The 23,456-nt window shown below is 53.2% G+C and overlaps 1 protein-coding gene across 1 annotated transcript in view; it reads right to left on the reverse strand.

Annotated features, from left to right (window-relative positions):
- Slc6a9 (solute carrier family 6 member 9) overlaps nucleotides 1-23,456 on the reverse strand; it is a 32,590-nt gene that overhangs the window by 1,437 nt on the left and 7,697 nt on the right. The window contains exons 3-13 of the mRNA XM_026397826.2: nucleotides 12,741-12,897; nucleotides 11,991-12,122; nucleotides 11,321-11,591; nucleotides 4,795-4,927; nucleotides 4,456-4,590; nucleotides 4,267-4,370; nucleotides 3,639-3,876; nucleotides 3,418-3,552; nucleotides 3,223-3,322; nucleotides 3,034-3,134; nucleotides 108-278 (exon numbers count right to left, since the gene is read on the reverse strand). Coding sequence (XP_026253611.1) covers nucleotides 108-278; nucleotides 3,034-3,134; nucleotides 3,223-3,322; nucleotides 3,418-3,552; nucleotides 3,639-3,876; nucleotides 4,267-4,370; nucleotides 4,456-4,590; nucleotides 4,795-4,927; nucleotides 11,321-11,591; nucleotides 11,991-12,122; nucleotides 12,741-12,897 — 1,677 coding nt within the window. The remainder of the gene's footprint in view (nucleotides 1-107; nucleotides 279-3,033; nucleotides 3,135-3,222; nucleotides 3,323-3,417; nucleotides 3,553-3,638; nucleotides 3,877-4,266; nucleotides 4,371-4,455; nucleotides 4,591-4,794; nucleotides 4,928-11,320; nucleotides 11,592-11,990; nucleotides 12,123-12,740; nucleotides 12,898-23,456) is intronic.

Raw genomic sequence — 23,456 nt, forward strand, 5'->3', positions numbered from 1 at the left:
AAGAAGTAAGCAGGGGGTGCAGCAGGCAGGGTGTCAGAAGGGAGCCCTTAAGCCTCATCCACCCACTTCCTCCCAGTTCTCCAAGTTGCCCAGTCCCTACTCCTCACCTGGAGAAGGGTGTCCCCATCTGTACGGCAGAGCTGGAACAGGGCGTAGAGTGGGATGCAGATGACAGAGGACAGGGCCATGAGGAAGCCAATGGCCACAGCCCAGCCTGGGTACTGGTAGTGGTTATAGGTGATTGGCCGGTACTGGATCACCGTAAAGATGAGAATAAACTGCAGGATGTGGATGGGAGTGGGTATGAGGCCAGCTCAGAGATCCTCCCAGATCCCAGACCCTCCCTCCTAGCAGCATCCCTTCCTCTACCTACTCCCAAGCTGGAAAGTGGCAACTGTTAACACCTGGGCAGTGGAAGAAGCTGGCAGGCCCAGGGGCATAGGATATGGTGGGCAGATGGAATGGGAAAGGTCTGTCTTTGCCATAGTCCTGAACTAGCTGGAGAACAATCAAGCTGCAGCTTCCTTTGGAAGTCAAGAATTCCAAAAGGGTCTCTTTTAGGCAAAGCCAAATCCCTGGCCTTTAGGCCTTCACCTTGCAACGTGACCTCAGTTCATCTTTCTGGCCATGTTACTTTACCTCAATGTTTCAGTTATACCCAGCACTTCTACCCTTTCTCCATTTGTTCTGGAGAATCATCCTCTACATCTTCCTTTGTCAAACCCTTTGTCAGGACTACCTCCTTCAGGAAGCTGTTCCAGATTTGTCTCCTTTTGAAGAGCCCCTCAGTGGCATTTCCCATCTGCCTTGCTCAGTTATGTTTCCTGTTTCCCATGCACCTGGGAGCACCTGGCCGTGCGTGAGCTCTGAGTCTGCAGTGCACAGTGCCTGGTGCAGTCTTATGGATTTGAACTGATTAATGCTGAGAAATAGAGGGAGTTGGGGCTGGGAATGTGGCTCAGGCGGTAGCGTGCTCGTCTGGCATGCGTGCGGCCCGGGTTCGATCCCCAGCACCACATATCAACAAAGATGTTGTGTCTGCCGAGAACTAAGAAGTAAATATTAAAAAAAAAAAATTAGAAATAGAGGGAGCTGGGGAAAGAGTAGGACAAAGCCCTGCCTGGCTATGGCTGTGGAGATAGTGACATTTAGCTTGAGGAGGGCTCAAAGGGTAGAAATGGTGAGCATCAGGCTGTGGGTGTACCAGGGAGCCTCTTTGGAGTGAGATGGGGAGTGAAACCAGTGATTTAGCTAGTGGCCCCTGGTTCCACTAGAGGGCCTGGAGGGTTGGGGTGCCTTGACTTGCCAGCAGAGCTCAGCATCTTCCCCCAGAACCTTCAGCTGCTTCCTGTAGCTCAAGCTCCTCTGACCTTCCTTGTGACCAAATTCTAAAAGGTAAGATCCACACCTAAACTGGGGACCTCTTCTGGGATGTACATAATGAGACATAATGTAACAAGCCTCCTGAATGGAGCTAGAGCCTCATCTACCTGTGGACAAATCTCTTCATTAGCTGACAGGATGAGTTTGTCAGAAAGAGTTTTTCAGAAATAGAAGCCAAGCACCAAAGAGAACATGACTTCCCAGAAACATGTTCACGGAGCCTGGAATCCTCATCTTACGGTGACTCCAGCCAGGCTTCCTAGGCACAAAGAAGGTACTGTCCATTCTGCTTCAGTCTTGAGAGGACCCCAGACCTAGGCTGAGGCTGCCTGGGAGGCCCTTCTTGTGTTTGTCTCTTTCCCTTGGCAGGTGCCCCAGGTCTACCCCCAGGGTGGCAGCCCTTTCTGAGTGTTGGGAGGCTGAGTTCCCTTCAGGTGGGCCCTAGGCAGTGGCACTGGCCTCCCTGGCCTCCCACTCCTGAAAGCAGAAGACTTCCGCTCCTCCAGTTTCAAAGCTGGGCTGGTGGCCAGAACGGGTGCCTGGGCCAAGCTGAGAAACATCCCATACCCCATGTGGTAGAGGCCTCAGCCCTCCAGGGGCCTATTTTTTAGAAACATGAGCCAAAGTGGAAGTCTGGTGCTGAGCTCCCTATGGTCCTGAGGAATAGAGCATGGTAAGATGTCACTCCACACAGTGCCCTGACCACTTACTAGGTGACACCAATGTCACTCAGAGGTAGCCTTGCTGCTTCTTTGTGTATACTATTCGCTGCCCCACCCCCCTCCTGCCCACTTTCCACCTCAAGCACAAGGAGATGGTTTTTAGCCCATAGCATGCTCCAGATTGGGCTACCTGTTCCACATCATGGCTCTGCCCAGCCTTACTACTTATGTGACTATGGACATTACTTAACATCTGTATGTCATAATTTCCTCATCTGTAAAATGTGGATAATGATACCCTGGAGAGTTGTGTTCACAAACTAACATGTAAAGAGTGTACAGAAAGGGCTTGAGTCCTTGCCCTAGGGGGATTTCTCCCACCAATTCAACTTTCTGTTGGGAGTCTGGCAACAGGGACTTCCCCTCCTAAGCCAGCCTACTTCCCTACCAGGAAGGATTAGGAATCTGCCCCCTCCCCATGCAAAGCTGATATCTCTTATGCCTGCATGGAAAGGTCCTGGGACCACTTCTGGAATACTTCCACTTATGTTCATGCCACATAACCAACCTCCTTGGGCACCTCCTCTGTGAGGGGCTGGGGGTAACAGCATTGAGGTAGACAGGGATGACACTAATACCAATGGCTTATGAGAACCCTCAGGAGAAGCCAGGCAGGAATACCAGGGAGGGGGGCTGATTTACTGGGGTTGCTGCCAGCCACCATCCCCCTTCAAGCTTGGGCAATGCTGTCAGTCAAGTATAGTTAAGTACAGGTCTCCGTATTCCCTTCCTGGCCCGAGGTCAGCACTTGGGGCTCTAAGTATGCACACACTTATCTGACTGTTCAACCTCCCTCAGACACCTGGAGGCCAGGGTCATGGGTGTGGAGCTCTGGCCTAGTGACAGACTCCTGTTCTCCCTCCACTGACTTCCAAGAGGACACTTGGCTGATGAGCAGCAGGAAGAGGGAGGGCACCGAGGAACTTACAAAGATGATAGCTGGAGAGACAAAGCGCCAGCAGATCTGGAAGAAGAGGGGTGGTGGGAACCCCAGCATCATCTGGATGTCCTGGAAGTAGTTCCGGTGCCCTGGAGAGAGGGCGGTCAGCAGGCCCAACAGGACAGTGGGCTGGCTACAGGCAGGGACACGCAAGTCCGTGGAAACACGGGCACTTACCATAGATGTACATGATGGACACACACATGATGCAGGAGATGATGACCAAGGAAAAGCTGGCTGCGTAGTTGTCCATCAGCAGTAGCCAGTAGATTCCCGCCTGTGGGCCAGCAAGCAGCTGAGCAGGGTGTCCATGGCCCAGGCTCCCCATGCACCTGCAACTGCAGCCCAGTCTTTCTCCCACTTGGTCCTTACCTGGCTGGTGAGGGGGATGCCCAGTAGGAAGCCAGCCACAGCCACACCCAAGGTCACATAGGTCTTTTTCTGTAGGATCCACTCATTCCCCACCTCGTCCACAATGGCTGTGACCAGTGTCTCTAGGAGGCAGAACTGTAGGGCACAATCATCAGAGTAGGGGCCTGACCTCTGCCCTCTCCTCTCTCCCCAGGTCACCAGCCCCGTCCCGCACTTCATACCTGAGTGCCCAGCCCCAGCAAGATGAGCATGAAGAAGAAGAGCAGGGACCACAGTGGGGAAATGGGCAACAGTGTGAGGGCCTCAGGGTAAGCCACAAAGGCCAGGCCAGGGCCATGATCTGCCACACGGGACACATCCACACCCAGGTGATTGGCCATGAAGCCAAGAATGGAGAAAATGACGAAGCCAGCATAGACGCTGGTGGCACAGTTGGTGATGCTGATGATGATACTGTCCCTAAGGGGAAGGAGAACAGAGACCATTCAGGACAGCCAGCTTACTTCCCTTTCCCTGATTTGGGCCAAGAGAAGTCATGGAGACAGGGAATGTTCTAGAAACAAACATGCCCCCCAACTCCTTTTCTGGTCCACTCCGGGGCTTTTTAAGTAAATCTGAGACTTTTGTATCCTCACAGAGCTTCGAGACATCATTATCCCATCTCTCCTCCTTCTCTGGCCAAAGAGCCACCCAGACCCAATACTCTCAGGACTTCAAGAACATGAGAGGAAGGGGAGGGCCCTGGTGGGCAGGAGGCAGCACTGGAGTGTGTTGGTCTGGGGCACCAGGTTGGGCTGTGGAGAGGGCAAGGCACAGCAGGCAGCCTCAGGGCTGGCCCCAGCTTCTCACCGGTAACAGTTGTTGTGGAACTTGTTGTAGGAAGCCATGGTGATGAGCCCGCCCCACGCACAGCCCAGTGAGTAGAAGATCTGGGAGGCAGCATCCCCCCATACCTGCAGGGAGGCCAGCGAGGCACCATGTCAGCAAGGTCCCAGCCTGGTCCCTCCCTCCCCGTCGGGGTCCCCCTCCACATCCCACCTTGGCCTCCAGGATCTTGTCCCACTGTGGGGTCAGGTAGTACATGATACCCGTGAAGGCTCCTTCCAAGGTCACTCCACGCACAAACAGGATGGTCAGCACCACGTAGGGGAAAGTGGCCGTGAAGTACACCACCTGGGGACAAGATGGACTCCATGGACTCCTCTGGGCTCTTTTCCTCCCTGGTACCACCTCGTTGTCCCTGAGGCACCACAGATCCTCTGGTCCCTCTTCCCCTCTTATGGCCCTTACCCATCCTCGACATCCCCCCACAACCCAGGCAGGGGAGGCAGGGTCTTTCAGGGTGGGAACAGACCCTGCCTGGGGAGGGGTACTTGCTTTCCCTGAAGACTTGACCCCTCGGATGAGGCAGAGAAAGACGACCACCCAGGAGACACCAAGGCAGCCGAGGAGGGGCAGCCGCACCTCCCCAAAGTTCCCGATGTCGTCTGACAGCTTCAGTACATAGAGCCTGGGGAGGGGAAACTGTCATTGAGGGCCAGCTCTGCTGCCCAGCAACAAATGTCAAGGTCCCAGGGCCCTGTTGGCCACTCCCTTTTGGGTCGCGAGGTCCTAGCAGCCAGCTTGGTGGGAGATGGGAGCATTTCAGGGGCCCAGCTCCAGCCAGCCCCCCCGCTTTCTCTCTGCTGTAGCTCCTGGGCCCTGAGACTCATGCACTGCCCTGCAGCCTCTCCTAGGACCCTCAAGGGCTCTGGAGGCCACCTGGGGGCATGGGGGTCTGTCTCTTTGTCCCTGCTTGGACCCACCCTGCCCTTGCTTATGCATTTCTCCCTTTAGGAATGCCCTGTCTCCTCTCAGAAGTCACCTTCTCCGGGAGGCCTTCATGAGCATGCCACCCACACTAGTCAGCGCCACCACTGGTGAGCTGAGGGAGGCAGCAGAGTGTAGGGTAAAGATGGCACCCAAACTCCTCTCAGGGGCCTCCTCTGCCCCCTGGGCCGCACCAGTTGGACTCTTTCAAACAGATATTTAGGTGCCAGGCCCTGTGCTGGGCCTCCAGACCTACAGAAGCCATGCTCCCAGCCCTCAGGAAAGAAGGTGGAGAAAAGGCAGCCACAGAGCTCTGGGCAGGAAGGGTGAGGCAGAGGTGGGACAAAGTGCTGCAATCCCAGAGGGACATCCCCATCCCAAGGGAGAAGACAGGGGAGGTGAGGCTGGACCTGTGGTGTGAAGAGAGGGGAGGAGGTGGGGGGAGAGGACTGGAAGGACATGCCAGGCTGAGGGAACAGCATCCACCAGGACAGAGGATCAGGAATTAGTGTGGCCCAGCCTGGGCACGTCAGGAAGCTCAGTAAGGCTGGAACAGAGAGGGGACCATTAAGAGAGAAGGGTGAAGAATAGGAAAGGACTAGATGGTAACAGGTCAGAAAGTTGAGGCTGAGAGGTTTGAATTTTGTTTTGAAGACAATGGAAGGCCTCTGAAGGGTTTTGATAAGAGTATTCTGATGGCCTGTCCTTGGCTTTGCAGTAGTTCCTATCACAGGAAAAAACAAAGCCCTTACAGTGGTTACAGGCCCTACAGGATCCATTGTCCCCCACCCTGCCATCTCTCTGATCTCTCCTCCTACCCTCCCCCCTGCTCACTGCTCTAGCTGCACTGACTTCCTTGTTTCTTAAACATGACAATACCTCAGGACCTTTGCACATTCCATCGCCTCTGTCTGGAGTGCTCTTTCCTCAGATAGTCACATGCACATGTGGATATGTTACTGGAAAGACATACAGCCCTTAGGCCCTGCAGTCACATAGGGCCCTTCACTTAGAAGGACCTTGTGCTTGGTTTAATGCTCTACCATTGCCATCTTGAGACTCTTAATAAACTTGAACAAGATGCCCCATATTTTCATTTTCACTGGGTCCTACACTCCCTCCCTCTTCATTTCCTTCAGGGTCTTTACTCAGGTGTCCTCTTCTCAAAGCCGCGCCCTGCCCAGCACCCCTGGCCCCTCCCTCGACCCTCCTCTGCGCACAGTTGTCTATCATACCATATACTATTGTGTTTGCTCATTGTCTGAGGAGAGGAGTCTTTGTTCAGTTCGTTCAGTGCTGTTCACAGCGAGACACTCAATGAATGGACATTGTGTTAAATGGCTTGGGAGGTGAAAGGAGGGAAACTAGTTTGGTTGTTGGAATTTTCCAGTTTAGAGGTAAGGAGTAGGAAAGAAGCTCTTGAGCCTCACTATTCTCACCTGTACAATGCAGGTAATAACGTAAGCCTGAGAATAATTTGCAGATAAATGTAGATTGAACACAGGCTTCCTTCTTAGAACTCACTCCCCCAGCCCTATTTATTTATTTATTTATTTTGTATTTTATTTAGAGATAGGGTCTCACTGAGTTGTTTAGCATTTCCCTTTTGTTGAGGCTGGCTCTGAACTCACAATCCTCCTGCCTCAGCCTCCCAAGCTGCTGGGATTACAGGCGTGTCCTACCATGCCCAGCTATTTTATTTATTTGTGATGCTGGGGATTGAACCCGAGGCCTTGTGCATTCGAGGAAAGCACTTTACCAACCAAGCTATCTCCCTAGCCCCTCCCTTCTTCCTCTTTTACAGTAGGCTCTCTCAGCACAGCTCCACTCACATCGTCGGGCCTTTAGCATCCTAAGCTATTTTTCTCCCTCCCCCAGTTAGTACTCAAACCTCATGACACCTGTCTTTTTTCCTTCGTGATACACAATAGAAAAAAATACTGGTTGGCTCATTAAGGTAAATAAACAAGGTCACTCAGCTAAAGGCAGCTGTTGGGGGCTCCAGCTGCCCAGGCACTGCCTGTCTGGGTGCTAGGTGCTCCACCAGGGAAGACTGGCCCTTCAGAAAGCCCAGGGTCCTTGCACTGCTACTGATAAGAGTCACTTTTTAGCCAGGCACAATGGCACACACCAGTAATTCCAGCAGCTCAGGAGGCTAAGGCAGGAGGATTGCACGTTTCAACCCAGCCTCAACAACTTAATAAGGCCCTAGGTAACTTAGGAAGACCCTGTCTCAAAATACATAATAAAAAGGGCTGGGAATGTGGCTAAGTGGTTAAGTGCCCCTGGGTTCAATCCCTGGCACCAAAAAAAAAAAAAAAAATTAATTTTAAAAAGTCACTTTTTCTCAAGCACCAGCATCCAAGTAAAGAAGCCATTTCTTATTTAAAAGACTTTTAAAACTCTAATTATACATGCTAAACTGGTAGTATTTTATGTTATTTTTATTGCAAGAATACAGTACTAGGGATTAAAGAGTTTAGAAGGCTAGACTGGGAACCAAGAATGAATTCTGGCCTTATTTTAGATGGTACCATATTTAGTTTTCTGTTTTATTTTGGACCATATGCTTTTAAGATCAAAGAATTAACCTAAGAACTTTTGGAACACAACATATTTACAAGTTGGCTCTTGATACATGACCTCTCTGAAATTATTCTGTCTTATTTTTAAAAACAATTTTCCATGTATATAGGTTCATATAGATAGTCCATATAAAGGTATGTGTATTCCACTCATTGACATTTGTATCTATATCTCTATCTTATTTCATCAACTGGATGGTAAATGCCTTGAGATGGGCCACCGACTCCAGGCCTTTGCATGTCCTACAACTGCTTATTGAGCACCTGTTGCTGTTCTTGGTGACTTGTGCTGCCTCATCTCATTCTACCTTTGTAACAACGGGGGAGGTCTTGCAGCCACCCCAACTTAGGGGATGAACAACTAAAACAGAGAGATTTGGTGACCTCCTAAGGCCACACAGGGGGTAAGTGGCAGAGGCAAGATTTGACATTAGTGTGACTCCAGAGCTGCCGTGAGACACTAGTGGGTGGGGGTGGGATCGAAATCCAATGGGCAGCAGGTGCTGGGTGCCACAGAGGCTGTGGAGCTGGGATAGCCTGGTCATGAGTTCAAGGACTGGTTTAGGTTAGACTAGGACTCAGACTGGCACAAAGGACTGTAAAATGAGATTGTGGTGGGGTGGTGACACAGGGAGAGCTGGGAGTCAGAAGGATGAGCAAGAGGCAGATGTGGAGTAGAAATCTACCCTTTGGGTTTCTCTAGCTTTAGAGGCATCTCTTCATCTTTCTTTTGGACTGCTTTTCTCCTTCATCAAATGGTAACTTTATTTTTGTTGTTATTTTTGGTACAGAGGATTGAACTCAGGGGTACTCTATCACTGAACTATACCCCACCCTTTTTTCCTCCCACTTTTAAAAATTGGTACATTACCCACCCTTTTATTTTATTTTATTTTTTATTTTGAGACTGTTGCTAAGTTGCCAAGGCTGGCCTCGAACTTGCAATCCTCTTGCCTAAGCCTCTTGAGTCACTGGAATTACAGGTGTGCACCAGTTTGTTAAGCATAATGTGGTAACTGTAAAATAATACCTGCCTGAGCTACCTAATGGGATGGTTGTAGGGTTCAAATGACATCATGCTGCTTTTCAAAGGGAGAGTGTGGACTGAGAACACTCGCATGGCTTTGCTGGCCTAGGACCAGGCAACAGTGGAGTCAGACAGGCCCTGGACATGCAGACCCAGACACAGCCACTGCTGCTCAGATCCTTAACCTTTGAATCTGCTTCTCTATGTGAAAATAGGGATAATAATACCTACTGAGATAATATGTCAGCACATCGTAGGTGCTCAAGAAATGGAGTGGGGCACACTTGTAATCCCAGCGGCTCTGGAGGCTGAGGCAGGAGGATCACAAGTTCAAAGTCAGCTTCAGCAACTTAAGGAGGCCCTAAGCAACTTACCAGGACCCTGTCTCAAAATAAAAAGTAATAAAACATTTAAAAAGGGCTGGGAATGTGTAGCTCAGTGGTTAAGCGCCCCTGTATTCAATCCTTGGTACCAGAAAGGAAAAAAAAAAAAAAAAAAGGAGTTGCCTGTTCTCCCTCCTTGCTGAGTGAAGCCAGCCTGTGCAACTCTCTTAAAGGTCACTTCCAAGGGTCTCCAGGAGGGGGCAGCAAGGAGCCACTTCTCCAGGAAACAGTTGAGCCCAATATAATGCTCCCTAAGCAGGACTGGCACTGTGCCAGTTGGGGAGCTGGCCATCCAGAGGTCCCCCAGCCAGATTTCTCTGAGAACTATTCCCCTCTGGTTTAATTGATAAAAATCTCCAGAGCTTTTCCCAGGGTGGCTCCTTCCGCCAGGCTGGGAATCCCTGGTAAACAGCTCCTGAGAGGGGCACCACCGAAGCATCTGGTAGGGGGGCAGCAGGGTGTGTGTGGCTTTGTGCTTCTGGGAGCTTCCAGGAAGGCTCACCATCCTCAGTCTAGATCAAGCTGCCCAGTCCACCCCATGCCTCAAATCTAGTAAAACGCCTAATTGGGCAATTATTTGCAGAGTTGAGCTTGAGCTCAGGAAGGCAGTGTCTGTGTGTCTCATTCCCTGCCTGTCTCCTCTCCAAAATGACCATCCAGAGACTGAGTCCTCCCGCCCCTCGGTGAGAGGCAGAGTGAGTCCTGGGGGAGTGACCATGTCTTATCTGCCTGTGAGGGGGCTCTCCCCAGCACAGAACCTGCGGCAGGGAAGCTGCTCCTTTGGGAACTGAGCCCTCAGGACCTGCTATGAATTCAAGCATCCCTCGGCCTCCTACATCTCACCTGTGGCTCTCCATCACAAAACAGAGGAAGCTTCAAGCCATTAATCTGGCATTAAGCCTTGTACTATATAGTTGCCTACTGGCCTCATTACTTACCAGCCCACCTGCCCCCAGCCCCAGATCCTGTTCACCTTCTCCTGGCCTCTGCTCCTCTGCTTTTGTCTCTCCTGATCCTTCTTCCTTGCTCCCTTCATTTTCTGTGCAGCTCTAAATACCTCCTCTTGCCCCACCCCCCACTTTTTATTTTAATGGTACTGGGAATTGAACTCAGGGGCACTCTTCCCCTGAGCTACATCCCCAGCCCCTTTTTTATTCTGAAAGAAGGTCCTGCTAAATTGCCAAGGCTGAACTCAAAACTTAGGATCTTCCTGCCTCAGCCTCCTGAATTGCTGGGATTACAGGAGTTACACCACTGTGCCTTTCTCCTTTGTCCCTTTGAATGAACCACTACCCCCTTGGTGATTCTCCACATCCCTGTGCATACCTCCAAGGCACCTGCCCCTAAATGATCAGAAATCTGTCTTCCCATTGGATTCTGAAATCCTTAGGGCAGTGACTCTGGGCAGAGAAGAGGTCTGTGGAATGAATGAATGAGGTCTGCTTATTTGCTCCCAAAGCCCTCTGCCCAGAGGCTCCCCAACAGGACATGAGGAATTTCCTCCAGAATGTCCTGCTGTGCCCTCCAGAACACCTCCAGCAGCAGCTTCCCGTCTCGTGGCTCTGAAACTCCAGTCTCTTGTCACCTCTGAACAGAGTGTGTCAGGCTGTCTTCATCCTAGCACCTGGCTTAGCAAACTTCCAAGGCTCCTCTTGTTCTGCAGCATTAAGTCTAAACCCAGTTCTCATTAGTTCTCTATGAAGGCCACCTCAAGGCCCATGAGTCCCCCCCACACCTGTTAGTCTCATTAGAGTAGGCTCCCTCAGCCTTAGGACCAGTCTCTGCTTATCTGAGACCCAGGGCCTTTGCTCATGCTGTTCTCACCAGCCTGTCATCCCCCTTTGCCCCAATTCTCTGATTGCTTGCTGGATTTCTGGAGCCCTCTCTCACTGCTACTCTTTAAGGATTCCCCAAATCAATGTCCTGTCTTCTGTGCTCTTTTCCAATGATTCTTCACTCTCCTCTGCCTCCCTCTGTACCTGTGGGAAGTCTGAACATGCCAGCATCCAACCCAGTCTGCACATGGTTGCCTGATGGGGAAAGGGAGGGCCGAGAGTTGCCACTAGGCTCCCCTGTCCCAGATCAAATGGTGCCCTCACCTCCAGTACTCCTCACTGGGGCTGGTCCTCTGCAGGGTGTGGTTGAGTGGGTGGGATAGGTTGCTGGGCAGGGCAGCAGGCCGGGAGCCATTGGTGAGGTTGGAGGTGTCCAGTACACCAGCACAGTCGGGCGTGTTCCAAGGGTTATTGCAGTAGGCCCAGGGCAGCACGTGTGTCATGGAGGAGAAGAAGTAGTAGAAGGCGATGCAGATGATCACATTGTAGTAGATGCCAATATACGTGGATACCACCATCATGCCATAGCCCACGCCTGGCGGGGAAGGGGCACTGGTCAGCACTGATCAGGGAGGAGCCTCACATGTCTAGTGGAAGGAGGTGAGGTTAACAATTTCTAAGGGCTCATGGGGCAGGCTTTGATGGAGGGTCACAGGAGGGACAGGTCAAGGCCTTTGTAGGGGCAAGTCAGGGAGGGAAGGAGTTTTGTGTATACACATGGCAGGAGAGGAGAGCGGAAGGCATGTAAATATGGATCCCAGCATGCATCCATAGCCTTGGCCATTGATGTCGGGCTTCAGGTCAGCACCAAGGCTCCATGGGGGTTGGCAGTGTTTGTACAGATGGGTGAGTTGGCCTGGCCATCAGAGGCCTCTGTGAGTATGCGCATGCACACGCCCCTGCATGCATGATTGAGTGCCCCACCCAGGCTCACCTTTGAACATAGGGCTGATCCTCCATACCCCCAGGCAGCCCTGGCTTGCAAACTGGCCAAAGGAGAGCTCCATGAAGAAAAGAGGAATCCCGCAGAATATCAGCATGATGAAGTAGGGGAACATGAAGGCGCCTGGTAGGCAGGGAGAGGTCTGGCTCAGGGTGGGCTCCAAGGGTCCCACCCTGAGCTTCCTCCACGGAACCCAACAGCAAAACCTTTGTGATTGGGTAAGAATGGAGTACTAGTGTGCCAGGAATTAAGCAGGAGCCCAGGTCTGGCACCCTACCCCAAGTCTGTCTTTGAACTTGACAAAGCCTCCCAGGAAATCTGCTCTGAGCAGAATCCAGCTCTAGAGCTGCCATGTTTGGTTGGGATTTGATGGTTTAACCAATTGATTTCACAAACATAAGCCACTTTGATCCTCAAATGTCTCTGGATCATTTGGGAGGGCTGTTAAAACACAGAGGAAAAAGACAGGGAACCCTGGGAAATAGGGGTACTTTTCTCCACTTCTCTTCATCTCTAGGGAGCAGGCCAGTAGGGCCAGGCCCAAACAGCAGACTGCCAGGGTCTGAGGGTGGTCTGCGCCTTAGGCAAAGGGTGCCTAAGCCAGGGATGGGGGCGAAGAAGACCAGGGCTGGAGGCTAGCCTCTGTCTACAGTAGGGTCTGTGCCAGGACAAGGGTGGCCCAGGCCCTGATGGGTGGGCTCTATCCAAGTGGGTGGTCCTTGCCCTGTGCCCACTGGGTACCTCCCCCGTTGCGATAGCAGAGGTATGGGAAGCGCCAGACATTGCCCAGGCCCACGGCATAGCCCACGCTCGTCAGTACAAACTCGATCTGGTTGCCCCAGTTTCCCCGTGTGAGGTTCGGGTCCCTCTTGGTGGCCTCGCTGGGCACAGCACCATTCTGTGGGGACAGGAGAGAAGCTACCATCAGCAAGCCATTTGTGCTCTGTGCCTGACCCTCTGAGCCTCCCCCAGTGGGGACACTATGGACCCTCCAAGCCCTCACTTCTGGGGTTTCCCCTCTGCTGGCAGGAGCCACAGGCAAGCCTGGCAGAGGAGGGGAGAAGGGAGGAGCAGCTTGGCTGCCAGCGGGTGCCAAGCAGAGCTTCCTTCTCTGGCCCTCAGCACCTGGGTCCAGGTGCACCAGGTCACCTGAGGAACTGCTGCCAACACCTGGAGGAGGGATACTGAGGAGGGAGGTAGAGCCAAGAGCCCACTAGCCCCTCTAAAACCTCCCCTCACTCCTCGGGGTAAGGATCTGGGAGCAGCTGAGCCTCATACCAAGCAGCCAAGTCAGGCTGGGCACAAAGGGGCCTGTGTCCAGACAGCACCCCCCACCCGCCGCCTACCACATCGCCAGGCTGAGCACGCTGCCCATGGGCAGGCGGCGGCTAGACCCCTCCCCCAGCTGGAGGCTTCTTCCTGGGGGCACGGGGTGGGCAGGGCTGTGGGGAAGGAGAGGAGCAGCTAAGCTGGGCCAGGCCTGGGGAGGGCATTGTGATACTCGGGGTGAGCCTCTACACTGCCCATGGCTGGGAAGGGGACCCTGGGGAAGCTGACCTGGGCCACGGCTGGGGGTGCTAGGCCATGAGTTGGGGAAGGAGACCAGACTTGTAGGCACCATGCCCGACTCTGAGGACAGACTCTGCTAGGGGAAACAGAGGGAGTGGTTCCAGAAAAGGATACAGGGAGAATGGTCTCTGAACTGACAGGGTTGCCTGCAGAGGATGGAGCCACAGGTCAAAGGTCAGGAGGGGCTGCCAAGGGAATGTGTCCCAGGGAAGAATTCTAGGCCTGCTGGGAGCTCCTGGGCTAGGCTCCATGGCCCAGAGCCCCATGTAGAGCCCCAACTCCAGAGCTGGAGCTGGCTCTGCTTGTCCCTTAGTGTGAATGTGTCCCTTCCCTAGGCCACACCCTTCCATCCCCCCTCCCACAGGTAGTAAGACAGGAATCAAGCTACCCTAAGCCTGAGCCTGAGAAGGGCCTGAAAGTTTCACTAAGGAGAATAAGGACCTGAGAGTTACCAGCAAAGGATCATACACAGATTTCCATAAACAGCCTCACAGAGATGGGTTATGCCCCTGAGAGGAAGGGATAAGAGACCCTGGAGGATACCTGGATCAGGGAAGAAGCAACATGGCCTCTGAGAAGCAGCAGTGTAACGCTGACCCTCAGCTTGAAAGAGACATCTTCAAGGACAGCAGTCACTCTGGCCTATAATAAGCAAGGTGGCTTGGTACTTTAGAATGCTGTTGGACCCTGACACTGAAAGTCGAACACGAATGGCCTCACTGGGCCCCCAGTAAAGGTCCATTTGGGAATACAGACACAGCCGGCACCAATGCCTGGCAGATGGGCACCACAGCACATATACTTTTGTGGGGGACCACCCTGAGCACCCAATCCAGCACTGCCCGCCCCAGGCAAGCTGCCTCTCATACTCTTTGCTGATGTTGGGGTGTACAACACCCAAAACTGGGGGAGTCTCCTTCAAGGGGCACCTAGGGCAAATCAGCAGGCTGATCATTCCCTGATTCATTCATGCACAGTCAGAGATTCACAGACCCCTCACACGTGCCCGGAGGTAGCCATTCAGCTGGGAACAAAGCGGAGAGCCCCTGCCTATTCAGAGTTAGAAGTTTAGCGGGGAGCAAGCCATCAATGAAGCACACACATGATTTTATATGTGATTTCAATGTAACCATAAAAGAGACTTTCTCAAAGTCACAAAAGTATGGAAGGACAGAGAGAGAGAGGACAGAGGGAGGTCAAGGAAGGTTTCCTTGGTGAATGGGCTTGGAGATACACTCCATTCTGGGAGAAGCTAAGATTCAGAGAATGGGTGACCACAGTGATCTACAGAATCCTGCCTGCATAGGTCACCACCTTCTAGACCTCCTCTGGGACAGGTATAGCAGTACTGTGAGGTCAGCGGACCTTTTTTGGAGGGCACAAGTTCTGCTTGGGATGGTTTATTCATTCCCAAACAAATAGCAGCCAAATAGGGCTCCTATATGTTGGCTCAACAATAACACTTTTATTCTGTCTCAGCCTTGTTTACTTAGAGGCACAATGTGAGATTGTGGCAGCCTCAGAGTCTGTGGGTGGGGTCACAGGCAGCAGGAACATCTGTAAAAGGGACAACCAAGAGTCCAGGATGGCTCTATGGGCACAGCAAGAGCAAGGCCCCTGCAAGAGACCCAACTCTGCAAGGCTTAAAGTTCAAGGCCTCTCTCAGCCCAAAAGCTTGAGGGACAGACTCCTGGCCCCCCAACAAAGTTTAGCAGGACCAGACTTGAATCTTTGCTCTTTCCCTGACATGGAGGGGGCCAAGGAGGGTGGTGATGCCCCCAGCCACGTGCCACAGGCAGCCACCAGCCCTAGCCCTCAAGAGCCAGCCACTGCTCCGCTAATGAGCTGCACACCACTGAGCCATGCGCTAACCAGTTCAGCCGTGTGCGCTCCAAGGCGGGAGGCCTGTACCCCCAGGACAGGGGCTGGAATGGGGTTGGCAACTGGGCTCTGGCAGGAAGTTCCTGACAACACTGGAGGTCTGCTGCAGAGGTTCTCTGAAGAAGAGGCACACATCTTCTCCTGCCAGGCCCCGAATCTCTGCACAAAGGGTTCCTGACTTAGGGAACCTCGCCCAGCTGACTGCAGGAACCTCATCCACTGTGGGCTCCTGGCTTCAATTTCAATGCAATCTAGATTCGGACTTGGTGCGGCGGGGAGGGGAGGTCTTAGCTCTCAGCAGAGGACAGACCTAGTCCACTCTTCTCCCAGCACACCAGAGGGAAGGATCTCCAAGGCACTCCCATTCTGTAGGGGCTTTTTGAGTGTTCAGTCCCCTTCCTGGTCCTCTGGGGACCTCCCCCAAGTCCTTCCTCCCCAGGCAGCAAAGCCATTTCCAGTTCTGTTTGGCTTTTTCCCTCCTTTCATCATCTTTTCTAATATAAGATGCTCGTTTTTCTTGGCCAGTGACAAGCATCTCACTGATATTAAGGGTCCCTGCAGTGGGAGTTGGCTCTGAAATGCCCATGAAAGAACCGCTCATGCTCACAGTTTAGCTCAGACTGGTTGCCCACCTGCCTAAGCCAGCCGCCCCACAGATGGGCTGAGCTCCAGGCTTCCCCTGCCCACCATGGGTCACCATTTGCCCCTTGCTGCCCTCCCTCCCTCACCTCCTCACACCTTAGTGGGGAATGGAACCACAGTGGCAGATTCCCCTCTGGGTTGACCTGCTCCACAGGCTCCCCGGACAGCCACAACCCACCCTGTCTGTGCTGTGTCACCCCTTTGGGCAGCTCTGAGAGGCCATGCTAGGAAAAAGCAGGCCTACTCACGGGCTCAGGCCCTGGGGTACTACCCTGCCCTGTACCCAGGCTCTCCCAGGCTGAGCAGAATAAAGGCTTGGAGCATTCCTTCCACAGCTGAGTGGGAAAAGCTAGCACATGTACGTACACATGCATACACACACACACACACACACACACACACACACACACACACTCTCGTGTGCACGCACGCACACACATGCCCCTTTGATGATGATGTTGCCTTACCCTCAAGACAGGCCATGGTCTCAAGTGTCCATCTCTGCACCAGGACTGTGATCTTACTTGGGTTAACAAGCACCCCCCCCCCCAAGTCCCTGCCCAGCTGGCTGAGCCACACTGAGCAGAGTCACTTACATAAGTCCTTTACATAGCCCTCTGCCTGGCTTATTTGCTGCCCTGGATGAACTAGAATTAAGGCTGTTCAGTTCCTAGGGCAGAATTTGGATCTCTTGCTCTGCCCTGGGTTTGGCTGGGACAGCGCAGGGAGTTAGAATTCAGGTGCTGTCAGTGTTGCTGTTGCTCAGTGGCCCACGCCTGTAATCCCAGCACCTCAGAAGGCTGAGACAAGAGAATCACAAGTTCAAAGCCAGATTTAGCAATGAAAGACACTAAGCAACTCAGTGAGACCCTGTCTCTAAATAAAATACAAAATAGGGCTGGGGATGTGGCTCAGTGGTTGAGTGTCCCCAAGTTCAATACCCCCGCCGTGCCAAAAAAAGAACCCAGGTGTTCCATAACCTGCTCCTCCAGTAACCAGGAGCAAGTCACTTCTACTCTCCGGATCTCAGCATCCCTATCTAACCAGGGGATTGGTTAGGTGCCTGCTAGAGACCTGAGAGACGCAAGGCAGCCTCCATAGGTCTCCCAGGGTTCTGTGGCTCCACCCTACCTGCAATTTGGCTATTTCTGACTTTTCCCCTGCATTTTCTGTTAGTTTCTACTAGCTTTCTAGATTACTTTAAAAAAAATGTTTTGTCTTTTTTTTTTCTTTCCCTGTTTATAAAAGAACAAGCTTCCCAGTGAATTGGGAGGATAAGACAGGAGGACCACAAGTTCAAGGCCAGCCTCAGCCATCAAGCGAAGCCCTAAACAACTCAGCAAGATCCTGTTTCTAAATAAAATACAAAATGGGCTGGGGATGTGGCTCAGTGGTAGAGCACTCCTGTATACACACACACACACACACACACACACACACACACACACCTCTGGTACAAAAAAAAAAAGTACAACAAGCTTATCACAAAGATTTGGAAAGTTCAAAAGCATAACGAGGAAAACAGTGGCCAGGCCCCCAGTGACCATGACCAACGTGAGGAAGGATGCCCTCCTTTCTTCCACATGCGACATGGAGGCCCAACCTTCTGTCCTGCATGATGATTACTCTGGCTGGGGACTCCCACCCTCCTCCATCCCGTGGATATTTCTGTGAATTGTGAACTCCCTCCTCCTGATTTGGGTGGACACAGAGGAATCCTGGAGCTGCCCTAGTGGGGCAGCCCCATGGGGACCCAGCAGGCTTCTTGTTTAGGACTCTCTAGCCCGGGTTGCTCATGGGATGAAATCCCATCCAAGACAAACTTTATGAAGGAGAACGGGCAAGACCTCACATCCCAGACTGACTCTGAGCCAAATCAGATCACTGGCAACTTTCTCTGAGCCCCAGTGGGGAATTTGAGCGGAACAGTCATTACAGTAAATTGTGCTGCCTCAGAAGACCTCGTGACCGCCCCCTCGGCACCGCTTGGGTCTTGTTCCCCCAAGTTCTCTCCCATCAGGCCAGGAGCCAGGATGGCCCTTAGGCAGTACCTGCCACGCCATGGCAGAGAGTTCTGTCCTCCACCTGCATGACACTGATGGGGACCAGAGAGAGATTTCAGCCTGGCCTCGGTCACCTGGATGTGAGACAGTCAGGGGCTGGGGGTGGAGAAGCAGGACCAGAGGAACATCTACCCCAGGGTTCTGAGTGCTTCCTGCCTCAAGGAAAACTTAGAGCAACTCTGGGTCCCTCCAGGCTCCAGGTGCCTGCAGAGTCCTGACTTCCTGTGGCAGGTAAGAGAGGCAAAGATATGCCTCTGCCTGTTTCGTCACAGAGCCCTGATTGGCAGAGAGTGACCTGCCAATTTTGCAAGTAGTAGACAGAAGATTGGCATCCAGGCATTCCAGGCTCCACTCCAGCCCTAGGGAGAGTGATGGAGGATACTGGGTGGGCCCTGGGCCCTGCCCACGCCCTCACCTTTCTTCCTGAAGAATCCCAGCAACTTTGGGAGACTGGGAGGAACTGCCCTGCCCTGCACTGAGGTAGCAGTGGGTGGCCGATGCCCTCGTTGGTTGGCAGCAAGCTGGCACTCTGGGAAGTGGCTTTGGTTCTTGACCCTAGCAGTACTGAGGTTCGGGGGCAGCTCTGCACAATGCTTCTCCCAAACACAACCCACATTGCCTCAGAGGACATTCCTTCTCTTGCCTTCGGAAGGTCAAGTCAGGATGTCCCACAGAAGAGAAGGATGGCTTTCCCAGTCCCCTCACCCTCACCGCCATCAGCTTCCTTGTGCTTGACATCCCTGCCCATCCCCAACTTCCAGGGACAAGGACACACCAGCTCCCACCCACTGTGGGCACTTGCCCTAGACACTGGCAAACGTTCCATGGGGTCTCTCTCCTCCTGGCTGAGACTCTTGCCCATCCCCTTCCCCCAGCCCTCACCACTGAGCCCATGTACCACATCCCCCTGCTCCCTCACTCACTCTCCCCATAGGAGTAACTGCCGTGGCACAGACAATGAGGCTGTATTGATTAGTACAATTCCTGGGCACCTCCGGCCCGTCTCCCCGGGAGCTAGGACAATGCAGCTTTGATACTCGGAGCAGATTCTCAGCAGGTCCTTGGGCTGGGGGAGCCCTCACACCCCCTCTTGCCTCCCCCTTGCCCCCACCACACAGCTAACTCTTCTTGCACTCCTTTGCACAGCTGCAACTTTCTGGGTCACTTTTGCTGGTGTCTGTCTCACTCACTGGCTGTGCCAGCCCCTCCCTGGCATAGACCACTCAGCCCCTCTCCCTACCACCAGCCCAGCCTCCAAGCCTGCCTGGCACCAGGGAGAGGACTCCACCTTCTGGAAGGTGATGACTGACCTGTTCTGGGGAAGAGGGGGCCACAGGTCCATGTGCCGCAGCCATCCCAGGGTGAGCGCTTGGAGCGCTCGTGTCTCCGCCACCGCTCATTCACACCTCTGCCAGCTCCAGCGCGACACTGACGCATCCCCTGCCTCTCCCACTGCCGGGCTGGGCAGCGTCAATTACTTTCACCTCATCTCCTCCCGAAGCTCTGCCTACCCCCTTCCCCGGCCCTCCCCCTCCGGCCAGTCCCCACACCGCCAGGCGCGGGTGCTAGAGAAGGAGGCGCGTGGGGTTTGTTGTGTTTTTCCCTTGTTCCAAGCAAGTTACTAGAACAAAACACACAGACACACTCACTCTAACCACAGAGTGGGGCAGGGCAGGCGCAGGAGAGGGTGACAGGATGGCTTATTCTCTTCTCAGAGCTGGCCTTGGGGCCCAGAGGTTCAGTGAGCCCACAGGCCTGGCACTGGTGGGCTCCTGGCAGGTAGGTGGGTGCTGATGAGCAATAGGCATTGGAGATGGTGCCAGGGCAGGATGATGCCGGGCATGGTCCACAGGACACCACCCGAGCACCTCAGACGCCTTAGAGTGGTACAGACTGGGAAATATTGGGTTCTATAGCTGTACTTGTCCCCCGGGAGTTGGGGAACCCCCTTAACCAGCCTAGGCAACTCGGTGTCCTCAGAGGAAAATGTGACTGGCCATGCAACAAAACGCTGACCTAGTGACCTATGCCATCTCCTGTCCAAAGAAAGACGGCATTAGTCAAGACAGTGGTCACCAGAGTGTGACCTGTAGGGATTTGTACTGTATTGCCCAGAACCCGAGGGGCATATTTGGGAGTTTGTGCTGCCTGTGCTGAATGATCCTGGCAGTGACTCCATGAGTATGGTGGGATGTCACTCAGACCCATCCAATTCTTCTCTGAGATCACACTCACTGGTCAGTCCCTAGCTGGTGCCCAGACACAAGCCAGAGGCTAGGAAGGTGGCCATCAGTGTTCTGAGAAAGTATAAGTCCCTCTGGAGATTGATGATGCCCGAAAGCCTGATCTTAGCAGGATCTTTGCAGTATCTATCACACAGAGGCATGCATGAATCCCGGTACAAGGACAGCTTTTCTGCGAGTGTAAGTAAGACCCCGTGGGGAATATGGGAAATATTGTCTAGGGAGAAATGACATTTTGAAAAATGGCACAGGCTTTGTACTCAGACAAGCTTCAGCTCTGCCAGGTTATCACTGTATATAACCACAGGCAAATTACTTAACATGTCTAGTCTCAGTTTCTGCATCTCTAAAATGGGGATAATGTCCGCCAATCATTGAATCTAGTGAGCAATAGTAATAATAGTAATAGATAATATATATTAAGGGCTTACTATGAGCCAGGCTCTGCCTTAAACACGTTACATATACTAATACACTTAGTCCTCCCAATAGCCTCAGGTGGGAGGCACGTTAGTCTCTCCATTGGAGGGAGGAAGGTGGGGAAGGCCCTAGCAAGTCTAAGCATGGCCTCAGACTGCATCAACTGAGCTGCTCACTCGGCCAGCCTCATGCAGTCAGGTCCCCAGACACACTCCCATGACTTCCTGCAGGCATAGACTGAGGGCCAAGGCCCTTGGCTTCAGGAAGACCCAGTCACCCATGATGCCCAAATGCTCACTTCCACCCAGGGTGGGCTCTGGGCTCTGGCTGCCTTGGCCTGGGCTGGGTGCCCAGAACAGGCAGGCCTGGCTGGATGGCTTTCCCTGGCTCTGGCCATGGGGACAGGAGGCAGCGGCCCAGCTGGGCCCTGGCCGTAATGAGGCCTCATTAGTGGGATCCAGCTGCTCCAGCCCCACTTAGGGAGGCTGACTCCCCCAGCCCCTGCCTCTGACTTTTCTTAATAAGAGTGGGCATGCCTCCAGAGGGGCAAGGAGTCTAGGGGCTTTATTGTCCCCTGTGACTCTGGAGGGAAAGGCCCGCTGAGCTAGGACTAAGGAGTGCTCGGAATGGGGGGGCTGGCTGGGGAAGTGAGGCTGTGTGGCTGAGTAGATGGGCCAGAAGGAAGGCGGGAGGGAAGGGAGGGTAAGATCCTAGCGCCATGAAGCCTGAGGAAGGCAGGGCCTGTGCCTCTGAGTCTAGATATTCCACTGCACTGGAAAGGTGTTATCTGCTCATCTAGGTTCAGCAGAAGACCATGGCTCAGGCTGTCCTAGTCGGGACAGCAGCTCCTCATATAGACCTCATAAGGAGATATGAGAGTGCCCACTACATGTCAGTCCCTGAGCAAGAAGAGCACCTAATGCACGCTAGGACCTGCATGAACAGAGAACCCACTGTGTGCCAAGTCCATTGCTGGAAGAATACACATCATGTGGCATGTATGTGCCAGGACAGTGCCCATGTGTGCCAGGTCTAATGCTGAGAGAGCTCTCACTATGTGTCTACTCCATGCCAAGTGAACCCCTGTGCTACGTCCTACGCTAGATGAGTACCCTGTGTATGCCAATTTCCATGCCAGGAGAGGACCCAAGGTACACCCATCCTGAGCTGGGGGAGCACCTGCTGTGCACCTGGCACTGTGCTAGATGAGTGCCCACTGGGTGGCAGACTCTATACTAAGGAAGTGCCCAAGGTGTGCCAAGTCGGTACTAATTGAACATGTGCCACATGCCAAGACTTGTGCTAAGTGAGTGCCCAGGGGTAACAGGCCCTCTACAAAGAGTGCCCAATGTGTGCCAAGCTCTGTGCTCAGTGACTCCACAATGTGTGCCAAGCCTATACTCGTTGAGCACTTGCTGCATGCCAAGACTGGACTGGGTGAGCACCCACTGTGTGCCAGGCCCTGTGATGGATTGTGCAGATAAGAGGTACAGAAACCCTCATGTGAAAGCATAAGAGAACACGGCAGGGAGTGGCAGGCCCAATGGCCACAGAGCCTTCTGGGATTTATGTACTCTGGCACCCAGAGCCCTAGCGCCAGAGTGACTGTGCTCTTATTTATCATGAGGCTGCTGAGAGGCAAAGGTAACCAATGTCTTCAGAGATATGGGCAGAAGCTAAGGCCCTGGCTGAGCCACTGGCTTCAGGAAGACCCAGTCACCCATGATGCTCATGGGTGTGAGGCTCACCACAGGCAAGGGGACTGAGACAGCCAGCTTGGCTTCAGATAGTGGGTTAAAACTGAACCAGTGGGGGATTGTCTCCTGCCCTGGGCTCCCCTCCTCCAGCTCCTGTCCTTTGAGACCCAGGCATCTCTGCTGCCCTACACGTATACAGAGGCCTTAGGTCTCCATGGAAGGTCCACTCCACCCATCCCCGGTGCCCCCGAGCATCCCAGCTGCTCCCAGGCTTGGAGGCACCCTGGCCAGCTGGGTTCTTGCACGGCCCTGTCCTAGGAGCTGCTGAGGCGTGAGGGAGGCAGCTGAGCTGGCCTGGCAGAGACCATCTGGGCTAGGAGTGGGGGGAGAGACACGTGCAGCAAGCATGTGGGCCTGGGCACGTGCTGGGAAGTGACTTGCTCCTCCATGGGGCACCTGCTCCAGAGCCTGGCAGAAGCTCTATGTCTGTTCACATTGAGGAGACCTTATTGGCTCAGGTCCTCATACCTGAACCTGAAGTAAAAGGCAATAGAAGTGAGGTCCCCATGATAGGGGCTAGCTGCCCACTCCCGACATATCAGGGCACAAACAGGGTACTAGAAACCACAGAGAACTGGGAAGGTCCAAGTGCCATCAGTTTACATGCACACCCATCATTACCCTCTCTTCTGACCTACCATGGACCATGGCATCCAAAGAGGGAGCATGTCAGAATGGAACTTCCTCAGTCACTTGCCCTTAGAAAGACATAAACACCTAATAAGTGCTGACTTAGCTCCTACATCAGTTAGCAGAGACGGGGCTTGGCAGGGGCCGACCTCAGAGGCTGTATCCTAGTGACAAGCACTGAATGGAGTGCTTCAGTTCTAAACTGGGACCCAAGAATAGCGTAGCCCAAGGTCATCAGCAGAACTGAAAAAA

Source organism: Urocitellus parryii, chromosome 11, assembly GCF_045843805.1.
Source record: "Urocitellus parryii isolate mUroPar1 chromosome 11, mUroPar1.hap1, whole genome shotgun sequence".
Taxonomy (NCBI): Eukaryota; Metazoa; Chordata; class Mammalia; order Rodentia; family Sciuridae; genus Urocitellus; species Urocitellus parryii.